The 18,922-nt window shown below is 45.4% G+C and overlaps 1 protein-coding gene across 3 annotated transcripts in view; it reads left to right on the forward strand.

Moving 5' to 3' along the window:
- Nucleotides 1–18,922, forward strand: part of mybpc1 (myosin binding protein C1) — a 155,549-nt gene that overhangs the window by 48,907 nt on the left and 87,720 nt on the right. For 2 of the 3 annotated variants that reach the window (XM_072267395.1, XM_072267396.1), the window contains exons 5-8: nucleotides 4,402–4,443; nucleotides 8,183–8,224; nucleotides 11,829–11,933; nucleotides 13,243–13,391. In XM_072267395.1, coding sequence (XP_072123496.1) covers nucleotides 4,402–4,443; nucleotides 8,183–8,224; nucleotides 11,829–11,933; nucleotides 13,243–13,391 — 338 coding nt within the window. The remainder of the gene's footprint in view (nucleotides 1–4,401; nucleotides 4,444–8,182; nucleotides 8,225–11,828; nucleotides 11,934–13,242; nucleotides 13,392–18,922) is intronic. The other variant, XM_072267397.1, reaches the window with a different exon arrangement.

The raw sequence follows: 18,922 nt of genomic DNA on the forward strand, positions 1-18,922 counted from the left end.
CTCTCTCGCTCTCTCACGCGCTTTCTCTCTCTCTCTCTCTCTCGTGGTCACTCGCACTCTCGCTCTCTCGCTCTCGCGCTCGCTCTCTGATTCTATCTCTCGCGCTCTCTCTCTCTCGCTCTCGCGCTCGCTCTCTGTCTCTCGCGCTCTCTCTCGCTCTCTCCCTCTCTCGCGCTCTCTCTCGCTCTTGCGCTCGCTCTCTCTCTCGCGCACTCTCTCTCACGCGCTTCCTCTCTCTCTCATGGTCACTCGCACTTACTCTCTCTCGCTCTCGCGCTCGCTCTCTGTCTCTCGCGCTCTCTCTCTCTCTCATGGTCACTCGCACTCTCTCTCGCTCTCGCGCTCGCTCTCTGTCTCTCGCGCTCTCTCTCGCTCTCGCGTTCTCTCTCTCGCGCGCTCTCTCTCGCTCTTGCTCTCGCTCTCTCTCTCTCGCGCTCTCTCTCTCACGCGCTTCCTCTCTCTCTCATGGTCACTCGCACTTTCTCTCGCTCTCGCGCTCGCTCTCTGACTGTCTCTCGCGCACTCTCTCTCTCTCATGGTCACTCGCACTCTCTCTCGCTCTCGCGCTCGCTCTCTGTCTCTCGCGCTCTCTCTCGCTCTTGCGCTCGCTCTCTCTCTCACGCGCTTCCTCTCTCTCTGATGGTCACTCGCACTTACTCTCTCTCGCTCTCGCGCTCGCTCTCTGACTGTCTCTCGCGCTCTCTCTCTCTCGCTCTCTCACGCGCTTTCTCTCTCTCATGGTCACTTGCACTCTCGCTCTCTCGCTCTCGCGCTCGCTCTGATTCTATCTCTCGCGCTCTCTCTCTCTCGCTCTCGCGCTCGCTCTCTGTCTCTCGCGCTCTCTCTCGCTCTCTCTCTCTCGCGCTCTCTCTCGCTCTTGCGCTCGCTCTCTCTCTCACGCGCTTCCTCTCTCTCTCATGGTCACTCGCACTTACTCTCTCTCGCTCTCGCGCTCGCTCTCTGACTGTCTCTCGCGCTCTCTCTCTCTCTCTCTCTCTCTCTCTCTCTCTCTCTCCACAACAGCCAAGCTGGCATATGTTGTGGAATTGACAGTACCATGGGAAGATGGTGTTGAAGAAGCTTATGAGAGGAAAAAGACCAAGTACTCTGAACTGGCAACTGAAGCTGCCCAGAATGGCTGGAAGACCGAGATTTTCCCTGTAGAAGTGGGATGAAGGGGATTCATTGCTACATCTACAGCCAGTCTATTGAAGAAGATGGGGGTGAGGTGTCACTCCCTCCAACAAGCAATCAAGTCCTTGTCAAATGCAGCAGAAGAAAGCAACAATTGGATTTGGATTAAAAGGAAAGACAACAACTGGGCTGCAAGATGAAGACAGGAGGGTATGGAACTGGTGGGCTTATCAATGAAATGTCAAAGAAGGAGAGTGCCCACCTGATGACCCCAATGATGTACCTACCCTCCCTCCTTGTCACCACCCCAAACCCACTGCCAACATCAAGAGTGCCAACTTACCATAGGGATTGAAACATCAAGTCCTAGTAGCTCTACTCGTGGCCGCTCTCATGCGCTCTCTCTCGTGCTCTCTCTCTCTTTCTCTCTCTCTCGCTCTCTCGCTCTCGCACTCACTCACTCTCAAAAATATTGATTTCCGTGATATTGTATATAATTTGCGGGCATCAGGGAGCTACTATTAATATGTGGGAGACTCCCGGAACTTCCAGGAGAGGTGGGATGTCTACCTCACTACAGGAAGGATGTGGAAACTATAGAAAGGGTGCAGAGGAGATTTACAAGGATGTTGCCTGGATTGGGGAGCATGCCTTTTCTCGGCCTTTTCTCCTTGGAGTGACGGAGGATGAGGGGTGACCTGATAGAGGTGTATAAGATGATGAGAGGCATTGATCATGTGGATAGCCAGAGGCTTTTTCCCAGGGCTGAAATGGCTATCACAAGAGGGCATAGTTTTCAGGTGCTTGGAAGTTGGTACAGAGGAGATGTCAGGGGTATGTTTTTTACGCAGAGAGTGGTGAGTGTGTGGAATGGGCTGCCGGTAATGGTGGTGGAGGCAGATACGATAGGGTGTTTTAAGAGACTCCTGGATAGGTACATGGAGCTCAGAAAAATAGAGGGCTACGGGTAACCCTAGGTAATTTCTAAGGTAAGGACATGTTTGTCACAGCTTTGTAGGCCTGTATTGTGCTGTAGGTTTTCTATGTTTCTATACTAGGAAACCATTCGGTAGTCTGGTAACAGTTGGGTAGAATTTATTCCTGAACCTGGTGGTATGTGCTTTCAGCCTTTTGTATCTTCTGTACCAAGATATAATGAAGAGCTTGTCTTGCAAACTGCTCATACAGATCAGATCATTACACAGTGCACTGAGGTGGAACAAGGTAGGACAGTAACAGAATGCAGAATAAAGTGTCACAGCTACAGAGAAAGTGCAGTGCAGGTAGACAATAAGGTACAAGATCTTAACGAGGTGGATTGTGAGGCCAAGAGTCCATCTTATCATATTCGTGGTCAATTCAGGAGACTGATAAGTGTCAGTCTGTAAGTGAAGCATGGTGACTCTTGTGGGCTGTCCCCAATAGAATGCTTGGACTGTGTTAGTTGTTGACTCAAATTGATACATTTCACTGTATGTTTCAATGGGTATATGTGACAAAGCTAATCTCTAAACTTCATAAAGTATTAAAATTCTTAGCTGAGTACAATCAAAATTCTGGTCATCCAAAGTCCCACTACCGCCAGAGACTTACACCCCACTTAGCATCCAAACAATCTCAGAATCTCAAAATCAAAGGGCCAAATGGGATTTTGGTACAAAGGTAATCACAAAAGCATTACTTATGCACAATTCTTCTCCTAGTAAAATAGAAATAAGAAGAGAGGTAAATACTAGCCTTCAGAATCAGTTTTAATCAGGTTTAATATCGTCGGCATATGTCATGAAATTTGTTGTCTGTGCGGCAGCAGTACACTGCAATATATAATAATAGAGGAAACTGTGAAGTACAGTAAGTACGAATCTATTGAATAGTTAAATTAAACAGGTAGTGCAAAAATAGAAATAAAAAAGTAGTGAGGTAGTGTTCATGGGTTCAATGTCCATTCAGAAATTGGATGGTAGAGAGGAAGAAGCTGTTCCTGAATTGTTGAGTGTGTGCCTTCAGGCTTCTGTACCTCCTTCCTGATGGTAGCGATGAGAACAAGGCATGACCTGGGTGATGGGGGTCCTCAATGATGGATTTTTGAGGCATCGCTCCTTGAGGATGTCCAGGATGCTACGGAGGCTAGTGCCCATGATGGAGCTGACTGAGCGTACTTCGACCCTGTGCCGTAGCCTCCTCTCCCCATACCAGATGGTGATGCAGCCAGGTAGAATGCTCTTTATGGTACATTTGTAAAAATTTGTGAGTGTTTTTAGAGACTTGCCAAATCTTCTTAAACTCCAATTGAAATATAGACATGGAGGCCTTCTTTGTAGCTGCATCAATATGTTGGGTCCAGATTAGATTTTCTGAGATATCGACACCCAGAAACTTGAAATTGCTCACTCCTTCCATCTGATCCCTCTACGAGAACTGGTGTGTGTTCCCTTGTCTTACCCTTTCTAAAGTCCACAATCAGTTCTTTGGTCTTACAGATGTTGAATGCAAGGTTGTAGCTGCGATCAGTTGCGATTACTGGCTGTGGGCTAAAATATTGAATCAATGTCATTAGATTTAATCACCAGAGTTCATGAAATCTCCCAAAAGAAATGATTTGACTACTCTGGTACACTGCGTTGAGCTGAGTTGTTTACAATGTTCACTTTTTTTTAACATTCAGTGTGTGTTTGTGTTGTGTCTGTGTCTATGTCTGTGCATTGTTCATAGGCTGTTAACTCACTTCTGTCTGTATTTTGTACGCTGTGTGTTTACAGAGGGAGAGGCAGAGGTCCCAGCCACTGTGTCCCGGCCAGGTAATGCTTACAGACATCCAAGCATGTGTCCTTGACGGTGACACCACTGGGCAGCACTTTGAAACAGACTCTAATGACATAATATCTTGATAACTGAGGCACTACAGCAGCGTAGCGGTTAGCACAACACTATTACAGCTAGCGGCGCCAAAGTTCAGAGTTCAATTTCAATGATGTCGGTAAGGAGTTTGTACGTCCTCCCTGTGAATGTGTGGGTTTCCTCCGGGTGCTCTGGTTTCCTCCCTCAGTCCAAAGACATACCAGGTTAGTAGGTTAACTGGTTATGGTAAATTGTTCTGTGACTAGGCTAGGGTTAAGTCGGAGGGATGCTCGGCAGTGTGGTTCTCTGGGCCAGGAGGGCCCGTTCCTGCTGTATTTCTAATTAAATAAAACAATTTAAAAAGATCATCTTCAGTCCACAGCAGTTTGAACTGATGTGCTTTTCCCAATTATAACTCTTTTCTTTTAGCAGAAGGAACCCCTAGTACTCAGGTCGGCAATGATACCCAGGGTAAGTATTGTTTATAACCTCTCATTCTCATTATAGAACTGAGCCAGCGATGGAGCCTCACCCACAAAATGCTGGAGCAACTCAGCTGGTCAGGCAGCATCTATGGAGAGGATAAACAATTGATGTTTTGGGCCAAGGTCCTCCACCACTATGTAGAACACTACAGCACAGTACAGGCCCTTCAGTCCAAAACGTTGTGCCAACCGTTTAAGCTACTTTAAGATCTATTTAACCCTTCCCTGCTATGTAGCCCCCTCTCCATAGATGCTGCCAGACGTGCTGAGTTCCTCCAGCATCTTGTGTACATTGCTCAAGGTTTCCAACATCTGCAGAATCTCTTGATTCAATGATGGAGCCTTTTCAGGTTGAAGCGAGATCCGCCAACCTTACTGGGAATGTGACCAGTGAACCAAAGGTTTCACTTTTTCTCATTTAGGTTTTTTTAAAACTGCGAGGCAATGAATCATCCAGAGTTATCTGCTGATCTCATTAACCGGTGAGGCCAAACCCACACTACCCTGCGCCAAGTTGAAGGCTCTAACTGCAGTTTGCTCTTTCCATAGAGCATTCAGTCCACTATTTCTGGCATTTTATACAAAATCTGTCTGCTAGTGTGAGTGGCAGCTTCTACCCACCAATAGCGCTAACACGGGTGATGTTTGATATTGGTACGTTGATTGCCCAACCCACAGTGGCCACCAGATGGCGCTAGTGAGCCAGTTCATGTCATGTGGTTTGTGTGGGGACCCAGAATCAGATTTATTACAGTATCATTGACTTAGGTGTGAAATTTGCTGCATTGGGGCAGCAGTATAATGTAACATAAAAAAATTACACAAAGATATATAAAAAATAAACAATAGTGTGGTCGTGTCCATGGTTAATGGACTATTTGCTGCACTTGGCACATATCAGTGTAGCTTGCAGATATCACAGAGCACAGGTATGGTCTGGATCCTGGTTTCTTCCCCCTTCCTGATGAAGAGTCTCAGTCTGAAACATCGACTGTTTACACCTCTCCATAGATGCTGCCTGAGCTGCTGAGTTCCTCCAGCATTTTGTGTGTGTTTCTCTGGTGTAGATAGACACACATATTCGAGGACCTGCTTCCTCTCCGAGTTAGAATCACAGTCAGGTTTAATATCACCGGCATATGTTGTGAAGTTTGTTGTTATGCGGCAGCAGTACATTGCAATGCATAATAATAGAAAAAATGTGAATTACAGTAGGAGTATATAGCTAAATTTAAAAAGTAGTGCAAAAATAGAAATAAAGAAGTACTGTGGTAGTGTTCATGGGTTCAACGTCTGTCCAGAAATCGGATGGCAGAGGGGAAGAAGCTGTTCCTGAAGTGTTGAGTGACAGACTCTGTGATTTCCCCCAATGGCCTCATCACTCATCGTAGAACATACAACCCCAGGGTGGAAGCACCTTCATTCTCAGTGTTGCACAGAAAAACATTCTCAGAATTTCTCAGTACTCAAAATTATGAGTGGAATAGACAGAGTAAACTCATGCAGGCTTTTCCTACTGAGGTTGGGTGAGACCAACACTAGAGGTCATAGGTTCAGGGTGAAAGGTGAAATGTTTAAAGGGACATGAGGAGAAATTTCTTCATTCAGAGGGTGGTGAGATAGTGGAATGAGCTGTCAGTAAAAGTGATGGCTGTGGGTTTGATCTCAAACTTTAAGAGAAAATTGGATAAGTACCTGGATGGGAGGGGTATGGAGGGCTATGGTTCAGGTGTGCATTGATTGGACTAGTCAGAATAATAGTTTGACATGGACTAGATGGGCTGAAGGGCCTGTTTCTGTGCTTTATTGTAGTGCTCAATGACTCAACAACCACTATTCCTTGAGGAAAACAGACAGAATTAAAACCTAGAAAGAAATCGAGGATGGATGTAATCATAATAGTAAACCAGAAACAACCCAACACATTACAGAATCCTATAGCAGTTTAACTCAATCTGATTACTTACATGGGCACAATCAAGTGGCAAATATTCACCAAAATCGTTCTTTAAAATACAAACTCAAAAAAAGCGCCATGCCTCACTAGAAATACAAGCCTGATCTAGTATGAGTCAAAGTCCCACAAATTATATTACAACTGATCCCTTATTACAGATAGAACAATCCATAATAACTACCTGGATATAATAATACAGAATAAACAAGCAAGAACAACATCTTAATAGATAAAGCCATTCCAAACACACATAACATACAGAAATCAAATGAATGACACTAGGGATATGCTGAATTAAAAGAGGAAATTGAAAGACTTTGGAACATGAACATGTATACATTGTTCCAGCAGCATTATCTACATCCGGTGTCATCCCGAAGTCACTACACAATAGCATTTCACAATTAGGTCTACACAGCAATATTTATGTAAATCTCCAGAAAGCCACAATAACTTGACTAGAATAGTCTGAAAGTTCCCAGCAATTGAGAAATGAGCTTGCTTGGCTCATCAAGTTCCTCGGGTTTTACCAGCTTGAGCTGAGAAAAAATAAATAATAAGCCACACTCAGGTTGGAGGAACAACACCTTATATTTCGTCTGGGTAGCCTCCAACCTGATGGCATGAACATTGACTTCTCTAACTTCCGCTAATGCCCCACCTCCCCCTCGTACCCCATCTATTATTTATTTATATACACACATTCTTTCTCTCTCCTTTTTCTCCCTCTGTCCTTCTCACTATACCCCTTGCCCATCCTCTGGGTTTTTTCTCCCCTCCCCCTGTTCCTTCTCCCTGGGCCTCCTGTCCCATGATCCTCTCATATCCCTTTTGCCAATCACCTGTCCAGCTCTTGGCTCCACTCCTCCCCCTCCTGTCTTCTCCTATCATTTCGGATCTCCCCCTCCCCCTCTCACTTTCAAATCTCTTACTCACTCTTCCTTCAGTTAGTCCTGACAAAGGGTCTTGGCCCGAAATGTCGACTGTACCTCTTCCTAGAGATGCTGCCTGGCCTGCTGTGTTCACCAGCAACTTTGATGTGTGTTGCTTGAATTTCCAGCATCTGCAGAATTCCTCGTGTTTGAATAATAACTTATTTACGGACAATGTATTTGAAAGTGCTTTACAATGAGGTAAAGAGCAAACATGAAAATAAAAGACAAAATGACATTTGTTTAAAGAAATAAGTGTTTTACTTTGATCAGCAGTTCAGTTTGCTTTCGAACCGTCATGTTGGCATTAGAGTTTATTTCTAGAGTTGGTAACATCCTTGTAACTGAATAGACCCGGAATCTCCAGAAATGGAAAGGCTTCTCTTTGATAATCTGCTGAAATAAAAATAGCTGGATTGGATGACCGCTTTGTCAATGGCTCAACTGCGAGTGTGTTGGGGTTGTCATTCGTACTGGGTCCTGCCAGTGCAGCCCCCTCTGCATCAGTGGATTGGGTGACTGCTATGTTGAGCACCTCCACTCCATCCATCAAACAACTTTCAGCTCCCACACAGCGAGCCATTCATGGTTCCTCTGAGCATTTTTATGAATCAGTTTGTGGGTAGAATCAGCTGAGAGATGAACCTCACCCTGAACAAGGTGTGGTGGGCATTTGGAGGGCGGAAATGTGTGGGAGGTGATGTGATCAAAGTCTGTAGGCCGCCAATGTCTGTGTGTGTGTGTGTGTGTGTGTGTGTGTGTGTGTGTGTGTTATTTTGTGTGTGTGTGTGTGTGTGGGGGACATTAGTTTTGACCAGTTTCTGTTTCCAAAACAGACGAGAAGCCTCCTGATTCTGCCACGGCGAGGAAGGATTCGGGTATGTCTCTGACACAGCACATCACCAGGCTGGCAGCCTAGATGGCAATGCATCCTAGGGCTGATAGTGATTAAATGACAACAGTTCCCATGGATCCAGCTCTGGTATGGTGCATGCTGTTCATCTTGGAACTGCACTGTGGAGCACAGCAGAAGGTGACTGGGTCCCCAATTCTCCTATCCATTCATACTGCTCTCTATCTGTCTCTCTTGTCCTTTTGTCACTCCCCACAAAACTCCCTCCCGGCAATTATCCTTGCAAGTGTAACAAATGCTACACCTGCCCATTCACCTCTCCCCTCATCTCCATTCAGCATCGTAAACAGTCCTTCTGGGTGAGGTAACACTTCACGTGCAAGTCTGTCAGGGGGTTATCTACAGTATCTGGTTATCCCAGTGCAGCCTCATTTATACTGGTGAGACTCAATGCAGACTGGGGGACCACTTCAATGAGCACCTTCGCTCTGTCCGCGGTAAAAGGCAGGATCTCCTAGTGACCAACCATTTTAATTCCTATCCCCATTCCCATTCTGATGTGTTGGTCCAGGCCTTCTTTACAGCCATGATGAGTTCACTCTCGGGTTGGAGCAGCAACACCTCCTATTCGGTTTGGGTGGCCTCCAACCTGACGATGTGAACATTGGTTTCTCCAACTTCTGCTCATTTTGACTCTTCCTGCTTCCCTCTTTTTCCATTCCTCATTCTGGCTCCCTTCTCACGCCTTCTCCTCTGTGCCCAACACCTCCCTGTAGTACCCCCTCCTTCCCTTCCTTTCATGGACCACTCTACTCTATCAGATTCCTTCTCCTTCAGCCCTTTATTTCTTCCACCCTTCCCCTCCCTGTTCCTCACCCAGCCACCTTCCCCCTCACCCAGCCACCTCCCAGTTCCTCACTCACCCACCTCCCCCTCACCTGATCTCACTATCACCTGCCAGCTTGTACTCCTTCCCTTCCCTCACCTTCTTATTCTGGCTTCTTCCATCTTCCTTTCCAGTCCCGATGAAGGGTCTCGGCCCAAAACGTTGACAGTTTCTTCCCCTCTATAGATGCTGCCTGACCTGCTGTGTTCCTCCAGCATTTTGTGTGTGCTGTTCTGGAACCTGGAATATCTTTACTAGGGCAGTGAATACTCTGAGGCTTCCAGGGACTCCCAACCTGGTGCCCACAGAGCCCTTGTTTCATGGTATTGGTCCATGGCATAAAAAAGGTTTGGAAACCCTGGTCGAAGCTGAACCAGCCCACGGTATGTGACAAGGCTGGTCTAACCTCCTGACTCAGCCTCTAATGATAACAGTCATCCCACCAACATTGAAGTAACAGTTATCCAAACTATCCAGCATCCAGAAACACACAATGGATAAAAAACACTAATCCTTCTTTAAAAGGATGAGCCAGACAGATTAACATATTCTTGTTAAGAATTGATTTTGTCTAGGTAGCTTTATAATGACCTTAAGACACACTCAAGTTTCTAAGTCTTCTAAAACTGTCGGGGAATGTAGAGGAAGCTTGAACCAAATGCAGAGCGGAGGCAAAGGTTGAGCAGAGAGTGATCACTTTGATAATAGACTTCCACGAGGGGCCACAACACGAGTGAAGGCAAAAAAGTAACTGAAGGCTAGGAGCAACTGGCTGAGGCTGGCTGGTTCGTTGAGTGAACACGGATTGTGAATGAGAGCTGGGTTTAAATAGGCTGCAAGTGAAGAGTTGGTAATGAGAGGAGGTAACTCCTATTAAACTGGCTGGGGACTGGGAGAATCCAGCTTGTGCAGGCCTGACAGAAACCTCATGCCATTTTTTGTCTTGTGCCATAACCTCCTGTTGGCTGAGCGTTGAAGAAAGAACAGTTCAGCACAGTCTGTACCGAGCAGGTTGACAATTTAAACTTATGCCATTTGCCCACACATGGTCCATACCCCTCTATTCTCTGTCTGACATGAATCTGTCTAAATGCCCCTCAAACATTTCGGTTGTATCTGAGCCCACCACAGTCCAGGCTTTTGCCATTTACTGTGTTAAAGAATACCTCATAAACCTCCTTAAAACTATCCCCCTCTCATCTTCAAACTATGTTCTTCAATATTTATTATTCCCAACTTGGGACAAAAGTTCCTGGCCGTCTGTCCTATCTATAACTTGTCTTTTTACAAGCTTCTATCAGGTCTCCTCTCTGACACTTCTGTGCCTTGTCATGGTCTAGAATTATACAGCATGGAAATAGGCCCTTAGGTCCAATTCGCCTATGCTGACCCAGGTGCCTTCCTCAGCTGGTCTCATTTGGTCCATATCCCACTAATCCTTTCTCATCCACAAACAACCAAAGTGCAAAAGAAGGCAAATTGTGCAAATGTAAATACTAAGAATGTGAGTGGTGGAGTCCTTGAAAGTGGGTCCATAGGCTGTAGAATCACTTCAGAGTTTAGGTGAGTGAGGTGATCCATACTGGATCAGGATCCTGATGGTTGCAGGGTAATAACTGTTCCTGAACCTGGTGGTTTGGAACCTAAGGCTCCTGTACCTCCATCCTGATGGTAGTAGTGAGAAGAGAGCATGACCTTTTTGGAGTGGGTCTTTAGTGATGTCACACCACACGACCAGAATAATCTCCAACTCACACCAATTGCAGCTCTTGGTAGCGTACAACACTCTGAAATTCATCACAGGCAGGCCATTCAGACCTCCAAGTTCATTCTACCACTCAACAGCAACTTGGCTCCCTCACCCAACACACAAACTGCCAGCCTCCAACTGGTCCTGACCCCTGTCTCCATGTGACCCTGAATCATTGTTTCCCTCTACTGACCCCAGCCTCCCAGGGAGCCACATCAACTCTGGAAAATCATAATACTATAAGGCATTGGAGCAGAATTGGGCTATTCAGTCCATGGAGTCTGCTCCAGCATTCCATCATGGCCGATTGATTAACCCTTTCAGCCCCATTCTCCTGCCTTCTCCTCGTAACCTTCAATGCCCTGATTAATCAAGAAGACATCCCAATGACTTGGCCTCCACAACATCTGTGGCAAAGAATTCCACAGATACACTGCCCTCTGACTAAAGAAGCTCCTCCTCATCTTGGTTCTAAATGGACGTCCCTCTATTCTGAGGCTGTGCCCTCTGGTCCTAGACTCTCCCACTATTGGAAACATCCTCTCCGTGTCCACTCTATCTAGGCCTTCCAAGATTCTATACCCACCACTCTTCAGAGAATAGTCACCCCTTGTGTCCCTTGAATCTAATTCAGGGAAAACGTTTCTATTTTGGGAGAGATCCTCCACTTGTTTTTCTGCAGGTGGATGCATTGCTACCTGAGGTGACAGTCACTGTGTGATTGCTCGTGTGTGAACTCACAAAACCGTTTGTCTTATTTCATCCAGGTCGGTGTCATGGTAACACGAAGTGGTCCGTCCTCATTCTCATTCCCGTCATTCTCCATAACCTACATTACTCCCGACTGACATATGATTCTATCCCATTGCTAACCTATGTTTTAACAGCGTAAGCGAAGGAGCTCGGAAGAGGAGAGTAGGAAATGAACAGGAGGCGATGTGTCAGGATCATTGCAGGGATTGTAACACGTTTTCCTTTGCTTCCTGACCCCAGTGTGGTCCTCTGGCGAAGGATCTACAGAGGAGGCCGAGAAACTGGACGATACCAATCGCTCAACTCTGTTTATTGAGAAGCCACAGAGTGGAACTGTCGCTGTGGGTAAGTTTTCAGTGCCAGCCCCAGGAGTACCCTTTGGCCCTTCAGCTGGCTAGAACGGTTGCAGATGACTAAAGTAGATGGTATAGTGGACAGTCAGAAAGGTTATCAAAAACGGGCATCACAAGAGCGCAATTGTTAGTTCAATTCCGGTGTCCACTGTAAGGAGTCACCTTACAAGAACACTGTAGGTGTTCTTGTACATCAGTCACTGAAAGCAAGCATGCAAGTACAGCAGGCAGTGAAGAAAGCTAATGGCATGCTGGCCTTCATAACAAGGGGAATTGAGTATAAGAGCAAAGAGGTCCTTCTGCAGCTGTACAGGGCCCTGGTGAGACCACACCTGGAGTACTGTGTGCAGTTTTGGTCTCCAAATTTGAGGAAGGACATTCTTGCTATTGAGGGAGTGCAGCGTAGGTTCACAAGGTTAACTCCCGGGATGGCGGGACTGTCATATGCCGAAAGATTGGAGCGACTGGGCTTGTATGCACTGGAGTTTAGAAGGCTGAGAGGGGATCTTATTGAAACATGTCAGATTATTAAAGGATTGGACACGCTGGAGGCAGGAAGCATGTTCCCCCTGATGGGTGAGTCCAGAACCAGAAGCCACAGTTTAAGAATTAGGGCTAGGCCATTTAGAACCGAGTTGAGGAAAAACTTTTTCACCCAGAGAGTGGTGGGTATATGGAATGCTCTGCCCCAGAAGGCTGTGGAGGCCAAGCCTCTGGATGCTTTCAAAAAAGAGATGGATAGGGCTCTTAAAGATAGCAGAATCAAAGGTTATGTGGATAAGGCAGGAACTGGATACTGATTGTGGATGATCAGCCATGATCACAGTGAATGGCGGTGCTGGCTCGAAGGGCCAAATGGCCTACTCTTGCACCTATTGTCTATTATCTATTGTCTATTGAGTCTCTGTACGTCCTCCCATGGAAGGCTTGGATTTTCCCCAAGTGTTCTGATTTGCTCCCACGGTCCGAAGACATACCAGGTAGGTTAATTGGTCATTGTAGGTTGTCCCATGATTAAATTAGCGTTAAATGGGGGTTGTTGGGGTTTACAGGGGTGGCGTGGTTCAAAAGGCCAGTCTGTATCTCCAAATAAATAAATAACTAAAGAAATCAAATTCCAGGAGGGTCTTGATTGGCTGAAGAAGTGAGCTGAGCAAAAGCAGTTTAATTCGTATAAGTGTGAGGTGTTGAATTTGGAAACTGATACATAGGTTGAACTTTCATCTGGATGACAGGGGCCCTGCGGAGTTCCTGGTCTTCCTTTTTAGATACTCCTATGGTAAGATGTTTTCTTTTTGAAGGTGGGGACATCACTTTCGTGGCGAAGATAGAAGCCAAGGATCTACTGCGCAAACCAAACGCCAAGTGGTTCAAGGGCAAATGGCTAGACCTTGCCAGTAAGGCAGGGAAACACCTTCAGCTGAAAGAATCCTTCGACAGAATCACTAGGGTAAGATGAATGTCTATTTGTCTGCTTGGTTTCTGTTTCTCTTGACGTCTTTGTAAAGAGGAGCTCCTTCTTGGTGAAACACACAGAATGCTGGAGGAACTCAGCAGGTCAGACAGCGTCTATGGAGAGAGTGCTGTCTGCAGCCATTGGCACTCATGTCAGTGCTGAGCTGGCTCCAAAGCTGTGGTCTGCAGCAATCAGACTCCTGAACCGGCTCCATGACTGTAGACTCACTGTTGGGGACTCTGCAGTTCATGCTCGGTACTTGTTTACTTTTTTTATTGTTTGCACACATTTATTCTTTTTTTCGCACATTGAATGTCTGATGGTCTTTGTGGTGTGGTGTGGGGGGGATTTTCATGGATTCTATTGTATTTCTTTGTTTTGTGGCTGCCGGCAAGGAGATGAGACTCAAGGTTGTCCATGGTATATATACTTAAGTATTAAATGCACTTTGAACTTTGAACTTTAAGCAATTGATGTTTCAGGCCGAGACCCTTCATCAGGATGCTTTCAGGCTGTTTATCTTCTGCCCAGTGGGACGGGGGAGAAGAGAGAATGTCCCGGGGTGGATAGGGTCTTGGATTATCCTGGCTGCTTTACTGAGGAGGGAAGGCTAGTTTCCGCAGTGTGCGCCACGGTCTGCAAAGGGTCTTTGCTGTGACTCTCTGCAAAGCGCAGCAAAAGGGAGCAGAGATCGGTAGCGCCAACATCCGGCCCTTTACAAGCAAGTGGCTCAACAAGGAAGTCTAAGATTCAGTCCAGTCCTGATGAAGAGTCTTGGCCCAAAACAGAGACTGCTTATTCCCCTCCATAGATGCTGCCTGACCTGCCAAGTTTTTTAAAATGTAGTTACTTTTATTTTTATTTAGAGATACAGTGTGGAACAGACCCTTCTGGCCCAAAGAGCCGTGCTACCCAAAACCCCCTGTTTTAACCCTAGCCTAATGACAGGACAATTTATTAGTGACTAATTAACCTATTAACCGGTACTGCTTTGGACAGTGGGAGGAAGCCGGAGAACTTGGAGGGAGCAGATGTGCTGACGGGAAGAATGTTCAAACTCTCTGACAGAGGACGCTGGAATTGAACCCCTAACTCTGATGCCCTGAGCTGTAGCAGAGTCGCGCTAACCACTACGCTTATGAGTTCTCCCAGCATTTTGTGTGTGGATTTCCAGCACCTGCAGAATATCTTGTGTTTAAGATGCCAGCCATCCTTCCCATTCCTGGAGCAGAGTTCAGAGAGGTCAGATCTTCCAGTGTTTATTCTGCTACTCTATTCTCCAAATAACCACCACCGGACAGATGCCAGGGTAAATTATTCTCAGCTGCGAGCCACAGGCCATGAAAGGAACTTGGGATTTGTATAACCAAGTGGATAAGTGCTGTCATACGGGACTATTTTTAAGTTGGTTTTGTCCTGGTATCACAGTCTGCATTCCACATTCCATCCAGATACTTTGAAATGCATTTAGGAGTTTTTGTAGAATCTTTTTTTCTGTTTTGATTCCTTCACTCCACAAGTTTTAATTCGGAAAGAATGTCCACCGGTCCTCAGGCCTGGTCACTGTTCCAACGTAGACTTGGTCTCCCTGACCTCAGCTTGGTGAGACCTGCCTCAGTGCCAACCTTGGATCTGTTGGGCCGGTTCCTTATGAGTAAATTTGCCAGTTTCCAAAGTCCACAAGCATTTCTCTCAAGTTTCAGAAAAGGTGGAACAGCTTCTTGCCCTCTGCCATCCGATTTCTGAATGAACATTGTATCCATGAACACTACCTCAGTACTTTTTTCTTTTTTTGTGCTCTCTTTTTGCACCGCTTATTTAATTATATGTATATATTTCTTAGTGTAGTTCATATTTCTTTTTTATTATGCATTGCATTGTACTACTGCTGCAACAAATTTCATGACACATACCAGTGATATTAAACCTGATTCTGATTCTGAAATCAAGTTTATTGCTTATTTTCACATTGTATTACATATCCATACTTTAACCTCAAATTTTGTATGTTATATAATTCTTCATAATAGTTGAATATTGTTTTTTGTTGCACGTTACCCCTGAGCAACACACCACAACAAATTCACAATTCAGGATTCAAGGTTATTTGTTGTCATTCGCCAGTACACCGGGGTAAAGGAGAACAAAATAAATGATTGTTACTCCGGATCTGATGCAGCATAAAAAACACAAGCATAAAGAACTAAAAACGCAATAAATATAAAAGCAATCCTATAAAAACACAATGTACAAGTAATTGTGATATACGTAGACTGATTTAGGCACTGGGCCAGATTCTATGAGTCTATGGTGGCCAGTGTTATCATGTTTGCTGTTGTGTGCTGGGGCAACAGGCTGAGGGTAGCAGACACCAACAGAATCAACAAGCTCATTCGTAAGGCCGGTGATCTTGTGGGGATGGAACAGGACTCTCTGACGGTGGTGTCTGAAAAGAGGATGCTGTCCAAGTTGCATGCCATCTTGGACAATGTCTCCCATCCACTACATAATGTACTGGTTGGGCACAGGAGTACATTCAGCCAGAGACTCATTCCACCGAGATGCAACATAGAGCGTCATAGGAAGTCATTCCTGCCTGTGGCCATCAAACTTTATAACTCCTCCCTTGGAGGGTCAGACACCCTGAGCCAATAGGCTGGTCCTGGACTTATTTCATAATTTACTGGCATAATTTACATATTACTATTTAACTATTTATGGTTCTATTACTATTTATTATTTATGGAGCAACTGTAATGAAAACCAATTTCCCCCGGGATTAATAAAGTATGACTATGACTAAAAGGTCAGGGTGTCAGGTCCTGAGGCAAGGTTGGGCTGGTTCAGCTCACTGCTCCGCTCTACGCTGTACCAGGCATCTGTGGACAAACGGTATCGGCTTGCGTTTATTATTTGTTTTTCTCTGCACATTGGGTGTTTGACGGTCATCTTTTTATGGGTTCTTTGGGGTTTCTTTGTTTTGGGACTGTCTGTAAGGAGTTGAATCTCAACTTTCTATAATGTATACATAGTTTGACAGTAAATGTACTTTGAGTTTTGAACTTTGATTGTATGTACATAAAGTGATGCCAGATGAAGAGTACGTAGTGGCGGTTGTGGGTGTGGAGGGATGGCTTATTGGGTGGAGGTGTTGATCAGCCTTGCTGCTTGGGGATAGGAACTGTTTTTGAGTCTGATGGTCCTGGCGTGGGTGTTATATATCCTCCTCCCTGATGGCAGTGGGACAAACCGTCCATGAGTAGGGTGGGTGGGATCCTTCATGAGGTTACTAGCCCTTTTCCCGCACCTTTGTGTGCATACACTCAGTGGCCACTTTATTAGGTATACCTGTATACCTGCTTATGGATAATCAGCCAACCATGTGGTAGCAACTCAATGTACAAAAGCATACAGACATGATCAAGATGTTCAGTTGTTGTTCTGACCAAAAATCAGAATGGGGAAGAAATGCGATCTAAGTGACTTTGGCTGTGGAGTGAATGTTGAGGCAAACAGGGTGGTTTGAGTATCTCAGAAACTGCTGATCTCCTGGGACTTTCACAACAGTCTCAGGAGCTGACAGTGAATGATGAAAAACACAAACAAAAAAAATCCAGTGAGGGGCAATCCTGTAGGAAAAATGCCTTGTGGGCTGTATCAAAGGTGGGGAGGAATCAGCATACAGGAGGGAGATTGGAAATTTCGCTGAGTGACGTAAAAACAACAGGCTCTCACTCAGTCAATGAGACGAAGGAACTGATTGTAGACTTCAGGAGAGGGACTCTATGAGCCGGTAATCATTGGAGGATCAGTAACTTTAAATTCCCAGGTGTCACTCCCTCGGAATACCTGTCCTGGACCCGTCATTTAAATATTATTGTGGAGAAAGCACTACAGCACCTCTACTTCCTCAGGAGTCTGCGGAGGTTCGGCATGTCATTGAAAACCTTGGCAAACTTGTATAGGAGGCATTATGGCCTGCTATGGGAACACCAATGCCTTTGGGCAGAAAAGGTAGCGGATTCAACCCAGTACAACATGGGTAAAACCCTCCCAACCACTAAGCACATCTACGTGAAGCGTTACTGTAGAAGACCAGCATCCTGGAGGCGAGAGGAGAAGATGGCAGCACGACGCAGCGCGCGCAGCTCTCTGGTGAAATGATATTGTATCTGTTAAACAGGGGCCGTGGACAATTCTGATTTGATGAAGACAGACGTGAGAAGCAAAGGAATATCTGGAGAAATTTCTGAAATGCCTGGTTTACTGCTGTTGTTACTGTGCAATTGAGAATCTTCGGAGGGAAGGCCCCAAAATCCCCAGCTCTGCCTGCTGCTGGCGACCGAGGCTGAGGTCGAAACGTTCGGATAGAGATGGTGCTCGGTACTCAGTGTCGGAGGGCTGGTCGGATCTCAAAGTTTTCGGACGACTCAGAGTCGGACTGTGGTCGGGCATGGCAGGGAGAGTTTTCTTCCTTCTCCCGTCTGCATGAGATGTGGGACTTTCGAGAGACTTTGAACTTTTTTACTGTGCCCATGGCCTGTTCTTCATCAAGTTCTGGTATTGTTGCACTGTTGTAACTATATGTTATAATTATGTGTTTTTTGTTAGTTTTTCAGTCTTGGTCTGTCCTATGTTTCTGTGATATCACACCGGAGGAATATTGTATCATTTCTTAATGCATTACTAAATGACGATAAAAGAGGACTGTGTGTTCTCATAATCTAATAATCTAATCTAATCCATCAACCAAGATCCTCACCACCCAGGCCACGCTCTTTTCTTGCTGTAGAAGGTACAAGAGCCTCAGAACTCGCGCCACCAGGTTCAAGAACAGTTACTACCCTCAACTATCAGGCTTTTGAACAATAAGAGGATAGCTACACTCATTTAAGGACTCAGTTAAGGACTCCATTAACTTGTTATTTCATGTTTGTTGTTTATTGCTATTTATTTATCTCTGCATTTGCACAGTTTGTTTGAAGTTAACAGCTCCTGATGTTTACAGTTCACAGTCATTGTGCAAAAGGTTTGCTGAGTATGCCCACAGAAAAAGAATCTCAGGGTTGTATGTGGTGACGTATATATACTCTGATAATAAATCTTACGGTGAACTTCTAAATTTTTGGACTTTGAGCATGTCTGAATGTACAACATGTCGAACCTTGAAGAGAATGGGCTACAGCGGCAGAAGACAATGAACACACACTCAGTGATTATGTAGAAGAGGTGTGTTAGAAAGTGGCCAGTGATTGTGTCCTTGATGGCAGGTAGGCCTGTGTCGCTGATGTGTTGATCGGTTTTAACTACTCGTCGTAGAGCCCTCCTGTCCACCACAGTTCAGATATCTGTCAATGTATATGATGAATAAAGACAATCCATGCCATGTTCAAGTTCAAATTCAAGTTTAATTGTCCTTTAACCATACATGAATACAGCCAAACGAAGCAACGTTACTCCAGACCAAGGTACAAAACACAGTACCAACAGTCACACACAGCACAAGGCACATGTAAGGTAGTAGT

The sequence above is a fragment of the Mobula birostris genome, chromosome 9, assembly GCF_030028105.1.
Source record: "Mobula birostris isolate sMobBir1 chromosome 9, sMobBir1.hap1, whole genome shotgun sequence".
Classification (NCBI taxonomy): Eukaryota; Metazoa; Chordata; class Chondrichthyes; order Myliobatiformes; family Myliobatidae; genus Mobula; species Mobula birostris.